Below are 16,522 nucleotides of genomic sequence, written 5' to 3'. Positions count from 1 at the left end.
TGGATTAGTCTCTGGCCCTCAGTTTCCTTAGCTGTAAAATACATATTAAAACACTGGCTCTACCTGCCTCAGAAGAATGCTGTGAAGATCAATGAGATGAAAGAGAATGTATTATATTGAATGAATGTAAGAGAAAGTATTTTGAAAGTACAAAATTTATGTGAATGTGTTTTATAACTTTTAGATCAAAAGACTATGAAGGGTAGGGGTTGTACTAGTCCATCTTTTAAGAAGATTATTAATACAAATAAATAAATAAATGTTAAGTACTCTATTAAGTAAGTACCTAATACTCCTTGTTGGATTTAATTTAATTCAACCCAAGCATTTTGCTAGCAGACTCAGCAGCCTGCAATACAGCTAGAATAAGGCATTTGTGTGTCTCAGTAGGGTTTGAAGGTATGAGTGGCCATCCAGCAAAGACTCTGAGCCACTGCATAATTACATTGAAAAACTCTAACGCCACACAAAAAAATATTTATATGAAGGATCTGTCCATTTAAAAATGAAACTAAATTTATTCTTTCTTGTTTGTTTCCTTTTTAGAGAGATAATGAATTCAGGCATGCACTAAATTAATCTCTAACTGAATTAGAATGCAGGAAGACATCATCAGATGGAAAAAAAATCAAAGGACTGCTATAACTATGAAATAGTTTTCTTCTTTGGACAGACTCTTTTACACTGAAAATTAATTTGCTTGGGTTTTTTTTTTTTTTTACCACCTTCCGTTGTTGTTGTTGTTGCTATTGTTCATTTACATGGACATAGTAGCTAATCAGAATTTATAACGAAGAATCATGGTTGCAGCTGGATAACATTAGTTACTAGAAGAGAAAAAAGGGGAAAAAAAGGGCTTCCTGTGTACTGGGTCTTTTGGCAACTTTCTTTTTTAATAAGCACTTACACACTAGGATACTTTAGGTTTATCAGAAGTCTGTGAGTTGTTGCTCCATCTGCACTCAAGCTATGTGAAAGATGTATGTTGCTTCTTTAGAGATAGTCAAGTTGTTGAAAATGGAAAGCACAGAATTGCAGTCATGGTGCCTCAGTGGCAGACGAGATATTTGAGCCAATGACAGTTGTATGCTTCACGAGCTGAGTTTGAAAGTCACAAATTCTCCAATAAGTCATATCTGTCATGCAGCTGACAGCCTCAAGAGACCTAGCTGCAAAGTTTCATACCTGCTGATTTGATGACATTGTCAATAACTTGTCTTGGGACAGGCTCATCACTTATGAACCTGACAGACCGCCTCTGATTGAGAAGCTCATAAAATTCCTGGGATCGCTTAATCATTTCAGACTCCGGAAAACGTGGACTGGAGAATGGGACATGTTCAAGGTTTTCTTCTGATTCGTGCAACTCATCCTCATCTGCAAATAAAGATAGTGTAATGAGAATTCCATTTTTCTATCTTACAGCTTACAGAGCTGCCTTGTCTGGAAGATCTCATTTTATTCTTGCAAAGGGAGAAAGGCAAGCATTATTATTCCCATTTCACAGATGAGAAAATTGAAACAGAAAAATTAAATGGTTTACTGTAAGTCACATAGTCAGTGCTGCCCTAGGTGCTATTACTTGAATTTGGTATTCCATCTCCTGATTCTGGTTAGTTTTTGTTTGGTTGGGGTTTTTTTGTTTTTTGTTTTTTTACTTTGATTTATACCTAGAGTATATTCTCTCAGTTATTTTTTCCTAGAGGCATCCTTCAAAGCTCAGTTCAAGTGTCACTTCCTAACGGAAGCTTTCACTGAGACTTCCTAGTTGTTAATGCACTCTCTTTCTCTTCAAATTATGTAGCGTAAAGGATATTGGATTTAATATCAAAGGATGTGCCATCATGACCAGCCTGAGTCTCTCTTACCTAGCGTAAAATTTGGAGTTTTTTTCAACCACTCATATGATAGGATCTTAAGTTTCTTCACCATCCTGGTTGCCCTCCTTTGTTCTCTCGTTGTCCCTCACCTCTCTCTCCCCTCTTCCTCTCTCTTCCCCTCCTCCACCCCCTCTCTCTCCCTTTCTCTCCTTCCCTCCCTCCCTCCTTTCTCCCCCCTTCTTTCTCTCTCTTCTCTGTCTCTGTCTCTTTTGTCTCCCTCTTTCTTTGTCTTTGTCTTTCTTTTTCTCTTTTGTCTCTCTCTCTCTTCTCTGTCTCTTTATTTCTGTCTCTCTCTCTGTCTCTGTTTTTCTTTCTCTCTGTTTCTCTTTTCCTCTTCTCCAAATCTCCCTCTTCTTCTCTCTCTCGTTCCCCCTTTTCTTCTTCTTCTTCTTCTTCTTCTTCTTCTTCTTCTCTTCTTCTTCTTCTTCTTCTTCTTCTTCTTCTTCTTCTTCTTCTTCTTCTTCTTCTTCTTCTTCTTCTCTTCTTCTTCTTCTTCTTCGTCTCTCTCTTTTTTGTCTCTGCCTCTCTCTTTCTCTTTTTTGTCTCCCTCTTTCTGTGTGTGTGTTTCTCTGTCACTCTGGCTGTCTGTCTCTTTCTCTCGCTGTCTTTCTCTTTTTCTGTCTCCTCTTTCTCTGTTACTCTGTCTCTGTCTCTTTGCCTGTCTCTGTCTGTTCCTATCTCTCTCCTTCTCCCTCCCCACCTCCCTTTTGGCTTCCTTCAACTTCCAGTTAAAAGCCCAACTTCTTTTTTTTTTTTTAATTTTTTTATTGAAATAGTTTGTTGTATATACTTTAACATATTTAACATGTATTGGTCAACCTGCCATCTGGGGGAGGGGGTGGGGGCAAGAAGAGGGAAAATTGGAACAAAAGGTTTTGCAATTGTCAATGCTGAAAAATTACCCATGCATATATCTTGTAAATAAAAAGCCATAATAAAATAAATAAATAAATACTTAAAAAAAAAAAAAGAAATAATTTGTTGTTACATTGCCTAATTTCTTCTACTACCCCTCTCCCTTTATAAGACCCACTCAATATAATGGACTATGAAGAGGAAAAAAAACTCTTAAAACTGATTTTGGGATTTGCCTTTGTTAATCAGTTCATAACTTTTGTTTTTACTGGATTATTTATTCCATTCACATGTAAAGTTATATTTTTATGCTTGTCTCCAGGTCTTTCTTTTTCTGAATTGGGATTTTAAAAAGCCTTAAGTTATTTTTGCTTAATCTATTTTAAGAAAGCCATATTTCCATAGGTTTTCTTCTCTATTTTTTTGTTCTGTTCTGTTTTTATTTTTGTTTTTGCTGAAGCAATTGAGGCTAAGTGACTTCTCCAGGGTCATACAGTTAGGAAGTATTAAGTGTTAAGCATCTGAGATAATATTTGAATTCAGGTCCTCCTGACTTCAGGGCTGGTGCTCTATCCACAGAGCCACCTAAATTCCTCCCTATGTATCCCAGTTGATAAAGGGCCAAAGGACATGAACAGACAGTCCTCAGAAGAAATCAAAGCCATTAACAGACAGATGAAAAAAAAATGTCCAAATCACTACTGATCAAAGTAATGCTGATCAAAACAACTCTGAGGTACCACCTCATACTCATTAAATTGTCCAATGTGCCAGAAAAGGAAAATGACAAATGCTGGAAAGAATATGGGAACACAGGGACATCAATGCACTACCCATGAAGTCCTGAACTGGTCCACCCATACTTACATCTTAGAACCAACTTGGGACAGCTTACATTCTTACAATTTAGAACCATGCCCAAAGGGATGCCCTTGTGCATACTTTTTAACCTAGCAACAATAACATAAACTCTGCATTCTAAATAGATTTTTAAAAAAGGAAAATGACCCATAAGCACAAAAAAATTTGTAGCAGATCTTCTTGCCCTGACAAAATACTTTAAATGGACAAGTTGTGGTACATGACTGAGATGGAATACTATCATGCCACAAGAAATGATAAGCAGAATGGCTTCAGAAAAACCCAGGAAGACATATGCAAACTAATAAAAAGTGGTAAGAGCAGAACCAGCAGAACATAATACACAGAAACAGCAATATTATAATGATGGTCAACTATTAAAATCTTAACTGTTCTGATCAATACAATTCAGTAATTTCAAAGGACTTGTGATGAAAAATGGTATTTACCTCCAGAGAGAGAAATAAGTACAGGTTGAATGTTATTTTTCATTTTCATTATTTTTTGCCTTCCCTCTGCCCCCCAACATGGGTAATACAAAAATATTTTGAATGATTTCACATAATGAGTATCACATTGCTTATCTTCTCAATGGATGGGGAGAGAGCGAATTTGGAACACAAAATTTTTTAAAAAGGGAATGCTATAAATAAATATTCCTCCATTCTCCCTACCCCCTGTCTGTTATTCTTTCCCCTAGTTTCTGGCTTACTTATTAATTTCTTTTTTATTTTCCCCTTAACGTAATTGAACTCTCCCGTTCTTTTTTTCTTTCTCCGTTACTTAATTAAACTCCTCCCTTCCTCTTCTCTCTTTAAACGTATTTTGTTAGTTTTTAAATATTTTGTTTTTTTTCCCCAAAAGCCCATTTTCTACAGTAAACCTTTCCCAACCTCTCTTTAATTCTAGTGCACTGCTTACATATGTATACACATATATGTGTGTATATATGTATGTATATTGTGTGACATACACACACACACACACACATCCCCTGTCTATAGTTTGTTTATACACAAGTATTTGCAAGTTGTCTTTTCCATTAAATTGTGGGCTATTTAAGAACAGGAATGATCTTCTATCTTTTATATCCTCAGCACCTAGCCAGTGCTTGACATATAACAGGCACTTAAATAAATGTTTATTAACTGAGCTATTGACTTAAATTGTGATGTCCACAACTGAACATAACACACCATATGTGCTCTGATCAAAGAAGAATACTGAGAAATTCGTGCTTTCTTATACTTAGAAACTATGACTCTCTATACAGCCCACTAACTTTTTAGGCTACCGCATTTCATTGTTGACTCATACTGAGCTCAAAGTTCTCTCAAAAGCCTAGCTCTTATTAACATTGTTGCCTTAACCATTCCTTTTTTAGCTTATCTCTGAGGAGTTCATACTTGGATCCCAAGTGTAAGAAGACTCTCTCTCTCTACTAAAATTCATCTTATTGGATTTAGCCTTCCAAAGATTATTTAATTCCTGACTGTCCAATTTAGAGTCAGGGTGTTAGCTATACCTCCCAGCTTTGTGTCATCTGCAAATTTGATAAACATGCCATCTGTGCCTTATGCCAAATCTTTGCTGCCAACCCCTTCTCCTATGCCAAAGGAGTAGATTATTTTAACGATAGAAAAAGAAAAGGGAATCTATAATATTTTGACCAAGGGAAACAAAGTAGAAATTCAAATATATAGTACTAGACAAAAAAATTCTGAAAGAATTAATTTTGGTAAAACAAACAACCAAAACAAAGCAAAAATCAAAACGAAACTATCCATATCATAATATGTCTGATGAAGCAATTAACTGACTTCTGTGATAAAATGGAAGTCAAACCTGTTAAATGCTGATAGGTTGGCAATTATAAGTATCTTAAAACATATAATGAAACTTCTAATAACAAAGTCCAATGGATTAGGACTTTAATCCCTTAGAGATGAGTGATTACCTTGTTTTCCTAGCTCTCCCAATTTTGATTGCAAAATCAATTAACAAAACAATCCTGTTTCTATTCCTAATAAGTAATCCATATAATGATAAGCTTAATAATTCAAAAGAGTTGTGGGTAAAATGAGATGGAATTATTTGAATGAACTCACATGGAACATGGACATCTAATTTTTTTTTGACTGAGGCAATTGGGGGTATGTGACTTGCCAGCGTAACACAGCTAGGAAGTATTAAGTGTCCGAGGCCAAATTTGAACTCAGGTCTTCCTGGCTTCAGGGCTGGTACTCTATTTACTATACCACCCAGCTGCCCCAACACCTAATAATTTCATGAAAGAGATTATTGTGGGGGGGGTGGAATGAATTGCTTGTTTCATTATTATATATTTATTATGAATATTGTGAAATATAATTTAATATATTATGAAATATTATTTATTATGATTTAATATATTATGAAATATAATTTACCAATTATCATACCACAGGGGAAAAATGAGGGGAAAAATTTTAAATTATCTCTTATTTTGGAATGACATTGTACTACAGTTACAAATCCTACATTTTAAGATTCCTCTATGGGATAAAAATATATAGCTTTTCCTTTCCTAGGCTTCTATTCTCTAGCTAAAAAATCTAAAATTTTATCATGACAGCAGATTCTGCTAACATATACAAAAAAAAAGTATGCCAGTAGAAGCCTTGCCACTGACCCTTCAAATTCAAAAGCAACACTAGAGGGCTTCCTTATTTTTATCAAGACTGAAGGACTGTCTGAAAATCAAATGTATATGATAAGGGATGTATTAACAAACCTACCAAATGCTTTCGTGAGTTTTGACCTATACATATCTATGATGATCTACAATACAAGGAATATAATATATAGAATAAGGAAGTCACACATCTAACTAAACAGAGGAGTCAGAATTGGAACCTGGATAGCTCAATGCAGTGAAGTTTGGGATTCTACAGCATAGTATAAGGAAGCATTGAATACAAGACAGGATTTTTAGAAAGTAAAGCAAATTTTTCCTTCAAGAATATTCAAAATAAGAAGAGCCAGTAAGAAAAGATGGAGACAGATCAGATTCACTGGGCTCCCTAGTAGAAGCAAGTATCCAAATTGGTCAAATCCAGTAGGTTTTTACAGGTTGTTAGTTGTTGCTTTTGTTGTGATTGTTGTTTGTTTTTATAAACAGGGCTCTTATGTGAGTCAGAAAGGATTTAATGTTGGGGGGGAGGGGAGAAGGGAGAGAAGACCTGCACTGGTGAACAGATCAAAATTAGTGTTCTAGCTCTCATTCATGAGGGGGAAGAGGAGGAGAGAGGAGATAACTGAGGAATTAGTAGATAGTTCCCCCCCCCACCAATATTTTTATTTCATTAAGTATTTCTCAATTGAAAAAAATTAATTTTTTTAAATTTTGAATTCCAAATTCTTTACTTTTTTCCTATTCATCTCCCCTCCTTAAGAAGACAAGCAGTTTGATATCAATTATATATGTGAAGACATGTAAAATATATTCTATCTTAATCATATAGAAAAATAAAAGAAAGAAAGAAAGAAAAGAAGGTGGAAGGAAGGACAGAAGAAAGGAAGGAAGGACAGAAGAAAGGAAGGAAGGGTGGAAAGAAGGAAAGAAGGATAGACAGATAAAGAAAAAAGAGAGAGAAAAGAACAAGGAAGACAAGGAGGAAGGGAAGAGGGAAAGAAGGAAGGGAGGGAGGAATGGAAGAGGGAGAGAAGGAAGGGAGGAAGGAAGAAGGAAAGGAGGAAGGAGGGAGGGAGGGAAGAAAGAAGGCAAGAAGGAGGGAGGAAGGAAGAAAAGGAAGACAAAGAAAAAATTTTTTAAATTGGCTTTTCATTCAAATTCCATAGTTCTTTTTCTGGAGATCAATAGCATTTTTCATCCTAAATCCTCCAGATTTGTCATGGATCATATTATATTGCTGAAAATAGCTGTTATATACAGCAGATTATCATACAATATTACTGTTATTATATACAATGTTCTCCTGTTTCTGCTAACTTCACTTTGTATCAATTCATGTAAGTCTTCCCAGTTTTTTTTTCTGAAATCATCCTCCTCATCATTTCTTATAGCATAAAAGTGTTCAATCACAATCATATACTGCAATTTGTGCAACCATTCCCCTACCTCACCTTCAATTTCCACCATATAAAAGAGCTGCATAAATACTTTTTGTGAATTTGGACTTTTTTCCTTTTTCTTTGATCTTTTTGGTTTACAAACCTAGTAGTGGTTAGTAGCTAGTTGATAATCAAATTTCTAGCTCAGTGAAAAAAAGGGGGATTGTAAGCTATTATCACAAGACTTAGTTTGATATGTGACTTTGTCTAGCATCTCTTGTCCTTGTATTATGAGTAGATAGCCATCTACTCATAGAACCAAAAATACGAACCTGGGAGTATTTTTAGATCAATTTAGATAAAAAAGCCACTTCCTTCATTTTACAGATAAAAAAACTGAATCCCAAAAAGGTTAAGTAGAGATTATACAAGTAGCAAAGTTACTTACTAATTTGTGACATTGGGTAAGCCATTTAACCTCTATTTGCCTTAATAGAAAGAAATTCCAAACCATTTCAGTATCTTTGTCAAGAAAAACCCAGGGACATTATAGTCCCATGGGCCACATAGAATTGGATATAATGGAATAACAATATACAAGTAGCAAGTAGCAATCAGAATTTGAACTCACATTCTCTGACTCTAAATCTATTTGGTTTGATTTTGGTTTTTGCATGACAAACACAGTAGTGACAGAAACTTTCAGTATAATACATTACTAAGAGATTCCCAAAGAGGAGAATAAAGACAATGAGTGGATTTATAGACATTGAGAACTGACAAATTTGAGTCTTTCCTGGGAAGCAATAACTCACATTTTAGAGTTGACATAAACCTGATTTCATTTCCTTGACAAGAGAAAGCCTGGCGTGGCAGCTACAATGCTGGGCTAGAAGTCAAAATCACAGCTAGGACCCCTATAAGGAGTAATTAAAGGCAAGTGGCTTAAGAAGTATTGATGAGACTTTTGCTATGTACTGGTCATTGTGCTAAGTACTAGACATTGAAAGAAAGTCAAAACAAAATAAAATGAAAACACATGATCCCTGACTTCAAAGAATTCAGATTCTGATGGTGGAAAACCACATGGTAATGATGTATGTATAAGATATATACCGTGTAAATGCAAAGTAACCTCAAAAAGAAGGCATTAGTAGTGAAGGAACTGGAAAGATCACCTGTAAAAAGTGGAATTTTGGTAAAATAGAGGTGAAGAGGAAGAACATTTCAGGAAGCAGGGAGAGAGCAACCATTCTCAAGAATCTTAGCTTCCTTATTCCAAAACTAGGATTAATAATATTTGTACAACTGCCATAGAAGTTTGATGTGACAAAAATGTTTTGCAATCCTTACAACTCAATGTAAATGTGAACTAATATCCCTGTTTTACAAATGAAGTAAAAAGTCTCCAAGGAATTAAGCTATTTACCAATAGTTAAGTATCCAAGGAAGGAAGTAAACCAATGTCTGGTTCCAAGAGTAATTCTCTTACTACTTATTGCTCCTTACAGCAACAACACTTTGGGTAAGAGCTACCCTCTTGGAGCCTGCCTATTCAGCATATTGCCTGGGGACTCATCATTGATGCCTGAAGAATGGTGTTCAGGTTTAAAATAGCAATACAACTGGAGCAAAGAAGGCATCACCCAGACAAGAACTGCAAGGCAGAGGAAACAATACAAAAGATGTCACATTATTGGGCTCCTGAGAGCAACAAAGAACAGCTCTATGCTGGGAGGGAAGAAAGGTAACCCCCAAAGTTTAGAATTTTAACTATTTCTCAGTCTTCAAATCCCATCAATTATGCCACTGGGGATGGGAGTGGGATGAGGGGAAAATCATTAAAGCAGCAAAGACTAGGCATTGGAAAGTAATTGTGTGTAATTATGCCCCCCTTTTTTCCTGCACATGCAAGTGTCTTTGCTTTTAACATAAAGAACAAATCTCTCCTCATCAAGTTTTTAATTCCAAGGAATCCTAATTTTTCTGTATCCAGGGGTGGCTCAGCAATAACTATTCAAATGTTTCTATTTTAATAATTCAAGGACCCACGATTCCATTGATATGAAACCTCTCAAACTGATCATTAGCCAGCATTAAGCTATTCTGGTGAAGGCATTTATCTCATTTTTTGGCTTTTGCCCTCTCCCTAGTTCTACTCCAAAGCTTCCATGTACAGACTGATATTATTCTAAATGTCTAAAGGAAAGTCTCATTGAGGAGCCAACTTCAATCAAGACAGAGGAACAATATTCCTCCCTTCCTAAGAGCATAGATTTGGAGCCAGAAAAAGATTTCAGAAATCCAGCTGATACAACAACCTTGAATTTAAAGATGAGAAAGCTGAGATCAATAGAAATTAAGTAACTTTACCAAGTTCATACGCATAACAAGCATCAGAGACAGGATTTTATTTGGATTCCTCTTTCAGTAAAAAGATTGCTATTACAACTATTTGAAGAGATTGCTTCACCTAAAGCCTATTTGTTTTTGTTCAATCATTTTAGTCATATGCAACTTTTTGTGACCTCATTTGGGGTTTTCTTGGAAAAAATGTTAGAGTGGCTTGTCTTTTCCTTCAGTAACTCATTTTACAGATGAAGAAACTAAGGCAATAACACTGATGTTCCCTCACATTTTCCTGCTTAAATTAGATGAGTTGAATTATAATCAGAATAGTACTAATTAGTAAATGTGAACAAAACCCAATCCCTTCTTGTGTTCTTTGTACATGCAAATTTACACACGTACATACATTCACATATACTCATATACATGTATATACACACACCACTCATGGAAAACAATATTCACTAGCCACATACAATATACACATAATACATATAGCAGCTCTTGAGGGGTCATACTCATTTCTTTGCCTCATTCTGCAGCCAAGTCCAAAGATAACTTTCTGGGTCCCTTTTCTCCTTCATCATTTTTCTGTCATATTCAGTCCCATTACATTATAAGAACTTTCAATGCAGTAATTCAACAAACATTTAGTACCTACTGTGCTTGGTTATAGGGTTACAACTCTAAAAATGCATCCACTCAAGGAGGTTCAATTCAGTGAGGAAATACAATTCCTACACAGAAAATCAAACTGAGGCAATTTCAAGAAGGAAGAAGCAATTACTGGTTGGGAAAGAAGACAGACCACATAAAAGATGGCACTCTGCCTCCTTTTGAACTGAATATCAAATTTATCTCTCTTATACCTAGTACAATGCAGTATTTTTGTAAGCATTGAATAACTATTTGTTAAATATTCTATTGCAGACAAACTATACCATTCACTTTGGAATATGTCCTTCACTTCCTTCTCCAGAACTTTGTTCACATGTTTCAGTGTATCCAGAATGTTCTCCCCTGCTGTTTCTATCTGTTGAAACTCTAGCTAGTCTCCAAGGTAATGTGTAACACCAACTTCAACAGCTTTTCCTGCAGGGACTAGAGATGGCATTATTGTATCTTAAAAAGTCAGTGGACGTTTAGGATTTAAGTATGTCCATCCTTCTCTGAGGAGTCTGTGAGGAACCTAAGTTTAATTGTTATATGAAAGAAACTGTTAACTATGATTGCTAAAGAGAAGACAGAGAAAAAAGAAAAAAAGTAAAGTTATTTCCTAAGAGAAATAGGTTTAAATCTTATCTTGTAAAGCAACTTGAAACAAATTCTTGATAAAAGATTTTAATTGGTATTCTTAGAGAACTAAATGGTAGAACTGTGCATCCAGAATTGAAGATAAGTCAATATTTATAGTAAAAGTTAAAGAAGACTTAGGCTATAATTTAAGCCATTCCATTTGGCATGTTATAAAATTTCTTCTTTTATTATTGATTCTACTGTTAATAAATAGTATACCCTTAGCCTTGATGTTTATTTGTACCTACAATATTAGAGAGGTTGACATATAGAGAGAGACAAACAAAAGCTTATGGGAAAAGAGACTCCTCCAATACTTCATAGATTGGGTAGGAAGCCTAGTGCTAATTAAAATAAAGATGTTGAAATTTTAGTAATTTATAAGGAAGTAACAAAACATCCCATAAATGCTTTGAATCTGGGATTAGACTAAAGGAAAATGAGCTAACAGCAGGTAGAAAAACAAGCAATCACCTTCCCCTTCCTCTCTAATCTTCCCCCACCCCCAGCCATCATACACATGAATACACAGACTCCATGAGGAACTTTGATTTCAAAATCTTTTTTGGTGGAAAAGCATGGAACTTGTAGCTGAGTGACTAAGTTCAAATCATGGCTATGATACTTTCTATTTGTATAAGTAATGGTAATTGCTTGCTATTTCCTCATCTATAAAATAGAAATAATAACACTTGTACTGCTTACCCACAGGTCTGTTATAAAGAAAATGTTTTGTAAGCCTAAGGACCATAAAGACATGAGTTATTAATTATCTAAATGATTAACTTTTTTGAGCCTCAATTTACTCATAATATCTCAGGGACTCAGTTTTCTCATCTAGAGAAATTTTCAATTTTAAGGTCTCTGATTCTCTGATCATCCCCTTCCCTCAACCCTAATCTTTTTTAGGATAGGTGATAAGCACCAGCAAGACAGCAAATTCTGTGGGCAAATGGAACTTCAAAGTCTCCACATAGGTGAGGATGTGGCTTGATAATCCACTCATTTTCCAATGATATCCTAAAATGGTATACTTCAAATTCTTATCAGGATTTCTTTCCAGCTCTCCCTAGGGGGACCTCTCCTTGTCACAATAATTACACTATCTTAAGCAAATGAAAACAGAAAGGAAGAGGACACTCCTGTTTGAGGAAGGAACCCTTCTATCCTCTTTCAGCACCAAATTCTTTGGCTATGTTGTCCCTAGCTCTCTCAAGTCATCTCCTGGTCTGAGAAAACCAAAGGACTTAATACAAATATAACTGATAAACTGTGCTAAAAGATTAACTTAAAGAAAACCATAGGATCATAGAAACAGAACTATGCGAAACCATAGAAACTATCTAAACTTACCCTTTTCATTTTATAGATGAGGAACCTTAGTACCATAGTCACATAGGTAGTAAGGCACCCTATCCATACCTTTTCTACCCATATCCATGTTTTATGCTTCATAAAATTTAAATTAAATGATCTTTAGTGTCTCTTTAAACCTTCAAATCTATGATGACTCGCTGAACTTCTTACCTTCCTTATAAATTTACTTTTCCATTGTTCTGTATTTCAGGATCCAGCAAGCCAAACTGATAAAACTCATTGGGCTACAGAGCAAATGGATGGCAACAGTTAAAATGTTACCCCTACTAGGTAACATAGATAGTATTTAATAAGACCTTTCCTTAGCACTGGTTGTGTAACTGTTCATGGAAAAGTGATTTCAAGGACGTGGTTACTTCCTTTAATAGTATAGATCACAACCTCTCTATGTCTGTCATCCTGTCCATGACTTCCTGTAAATCCTCCACAAGGGATCCATCCAACATCCCAGAAGCTTTACTATATAGCTCTTGAAATGTCATAGATACCAGTGGAGTGCTCAGGTTATTCAGTGTTTATCCCTCATTCTTACCATAAGACTGATCCACTTTCTTTTTCATTTAATCATCTGATGGCATCTTTTATACCATTTCTCCTGAACAGAGGTCCTCAAATTGCGGCAGCTGAGGAAGTTTATGCAGCCTGCGGGGTTATGGTAAAATCAGATGGGAAGTGACGTTCAACCTAAACTCATGTTAGCAATGTACACTTCCAGCACAAGGCAGAGGCAGCGGAGACAGAGTGTGAGGCTATACGGAGGTGAGGTGAGTTCCCAGGCCAGGATGTGTGGTGTGGGGAAGGGAGAGAGATGCAGAAGATGGAGAACTGATGACCCGGGGCCTTGTACAGTAATGGCAGCCACCACAACAGATAGGTGCGGGGGATGTACAGTGCGTGCTGCCTATGTCCTGACCGCTGCAGGAGGAATTCACTGCAGCAGTGAAGGTCGGAAGTGGGAGCGCAAAGAGCGGGAGAGAGAGTACGGGAAATGGAGGCATCACAGTGCAGAGGCAGCTTGGAGGAAGTTGGGCATTGCAGTCTGTATGTCTCTGTGTGGGCAAAGTTATTGCTGATATATTGTTTTTGTAGCGCTCTGTGTGTGTGTGTGTGTGTGTGTGTGTATACATATATATATATACACACAACTGTTCTGCACAACTTCTAATTTTTATTCGTGGGATGAATGATTATTTTGAAGTCATAGAAGAGCTTGCTGCACTGCAAAGCATCAAAGGAACAACTACAGGAGAGGATATCTATGAAAAGGTTTGCCAGACTATGAATAGTTTGGAGCTGGACTGGGCTAAACTAGCCAGCATGACAACTGATGGGGCTCCTAGCATGGTGGGGTCTAAGAAAGGAGTAATTGCTTGTATTAACCAAGAGATGGACAAACATAACCATTCTTATCCAACAGCCATACACTGCCTCATTCACTAACAAGTGCTGTGTAGTAAATCACTGAAGTGAGACTCTGTTATGAAAATTGTGGTATCTTGTGTTAACTTCATTAGAGCTAATGCACTCAATCACAGACAATTTCAGGAATTTCTGTCTGAGCTAAATGTTGAGTATGAAGATGTTCTACATCACACAGAAGTTCCTTAGCTGAGTCGAGGGGGGTGAGTTGAAATGTTTCTATGACTTACTTCCATAGATTACAACTTTTCTGCTTTCAAAAAACAAAGAAGTACCAGAGCTCATTGATGCACAATGGCAATGGCACCTTGCCTTTCTGACAGACGTAACAGAGCTCCTCAACAATTTCAATATGCAACTTCAAGGAAAGGGAAAGCTCATCTGTGAGATGCAATCACATGTCAAAGCATTTGAAGTAAAATTAGGCCTCCTCATCAAACAAGTGAAGAGGAAAACTTCTGCCATCTCCCCACAATTCAAAATCTGTTAGCGGAAAAACCGTTGATTGCATTCCCAAACAAAACATGTGTGGATTCACTGGAAAAATTGCAAAAGGAGTTCCAATTTAGATTTAAAGAGCTTCATCTCCATGAACAAGATTTATAGTTTTTTCTGTAACCCATTTTCTATTGATACTGAAAATGTCAGTACCAGATTACCAGAAAAATGGTAAACTGGATATAGTTTATCAAATGGAACTGGCTGAACTGCAGAATTGTGACTCTTTGAAAGACACATTCAAGTCAAGCAACCTTCATAATTTCTATGCATCTCTCCCCTCTGAGACATATCCTCATCTTAGGAACCATGCACTCAAAATGGAAACCATCTTTGGCAACACTTATGTCTATGAACAGACTTTGTCTAGAATGAAACATTTGAAATCTCCAACTAGATCAAGACTTGTTACAACTAGCAGTGACAAATATGGAACCAGACATTCACCATCTCATTAGCTAAAAGCCGGCCCATAGTTCCCATTGAAATGCTGGTAAGTTTGTTGATTTAACTTTACTTCATTTTAAATATTGTATTTGTTCCCGTTTTGTTTCTTCACTTCAAAATAAGATATGTGCAGCATGCCTAGGAATTTGTTCTTTGTTTTTGTTTTTACTATAGTCTGGCCCTCCAATAGTCTGAGGGATGGTGAACTGGCCCCCTATTTAAAAAGTTTGAGGACCCCTGCTCCTGAACAATTTCTCATTGGCAAAATGTATATACTCATAGTGCACTTCTTCATTGACCTTGGAGTGATCTGCAATTTTAATTCTTTGGAGATTATAGTATCCTATGACTCATAACCATATATCATCACTGGAAAAATATTGGTGTTAGAAAAATGTTCCTTTGTTTCAAGAAGATTGGGATCACCAAAAGTCCAGTTTAGTTTCCCAAAAGTTTTTAAGCCAACTCTGTCCAATTTTGAGCCCAGTCCATTGTCTATTCACAGTATCTCTCTAACATATGTGCACTGATGGACCATTTTTATGGGTTGACCACCCACCTGTATATTATAGTCTGGGCAATAAGCATTCTTCATTCTCTTTATTTTTTCCTCAATGAAAAGTTTAAAAAAACCTCTTTGGAGTGATTTTGGATTCTACCTAGGAGACTCTGCAGTATTCTGAATACTTATTAAAAATCAGAACAATGTCATAAAGAGGAGAATCTGGGGACTCTCATTATCAAATCTTGAGAACTCCATCATTCACAGAAAATTCTTTCTTCCACTTGGACACTGAGCTAAACATTTTTGGTGACAGTGAGAAATATCTTTAGTGAAATTATCTCTTCCTATTTTATGGCTTGGTTTATATTAATAATCAGTCAGCTAACAAAATTATTCCTGTTACTACAACTTTTAAGGAATCATGTGATTTTCACATATGCGTAGGAGACATTGTTGGAGGATGTTATTTAAGGAAATGCTTTGTGCTAATGAATCAAAATTTTTTTTTTCTAGTCAATAAATTAGCACAGTGAATTTTGTATTCACAAATACAGCCAATTGTGTAACTATAAATGTGTGATATGCTGCAGAGTATCATTTGCAAAAGGTGTCAGTTCCCTTCTTCAAAATTTCATCATCAAATATTTCCTTAACATATGTTTATATGGAGAAATAGTCATACCAAAATCAACTAGTCAATAAGTATTTATTAAGCAATTTGCTATCAGGCATTGTGCAGGGTTCTGGTGACATAAAGAAAAATAAAACTGTTCCTGCCCTCAAGGAACTTACATTCTATATATTAATGAATAATATATAATATTCAAAATAAATACAAAGTAATTGGAGACCAAGGCATTAGAACAAAGGAAATCAGGAATGACTTCATTTAGGGAGTGGCATTTGAACTGAGCTTTGAAGGATTTTGAAGGAGTCTAAAAACAATATAGTATACTCCAAGAATGGGAGACAGCTTATACAA

The 16,522-nt window shown here is 36.0% G+C and overlaps 1 protein-coding gene across 1 annotated transcript in view; it reads right to left on the bottom strand.

Annotated features, from left to right (window-relative positions):
* The window catches only part of IYD (iodotyrosine deiodinase), a 30,463-nt gene that overhangs the window by 8,457 nt on the left and 5,484 nt on the right, over window positions 1–16,522 (bottom strand). The window contains exon 2 of the mRNA XM_051997935.1: window positions 1,186–1,377. Within this exon, the coding sequence (XP_051853895.1) occupies window positions 1,186–1,377 (192 nt within the window). The remainder of the gene's footprint in view (window positions 1–1,185; window positions 1,378–16,522) is intronic.

This window comes from Antechinus flavipes, chromosome 4 (assembly GCF_016432865.1).
Source record: "Antechinus flavipes isolate AdamAnt ecotype Samford, QLD, Australia chromosome 4, AdamAnt_v2, whole genome shotgun sequence".
Lineage (NCBI taxonomy): Eukaryota > Metazoa > Chordata > Mammalia > Dasyuromorphia > Dasyuridae > Antechinus > Antechinus flavipes.
This window is presented reverse-complemented; position numbering and strand designations above follow the sequence as displayed.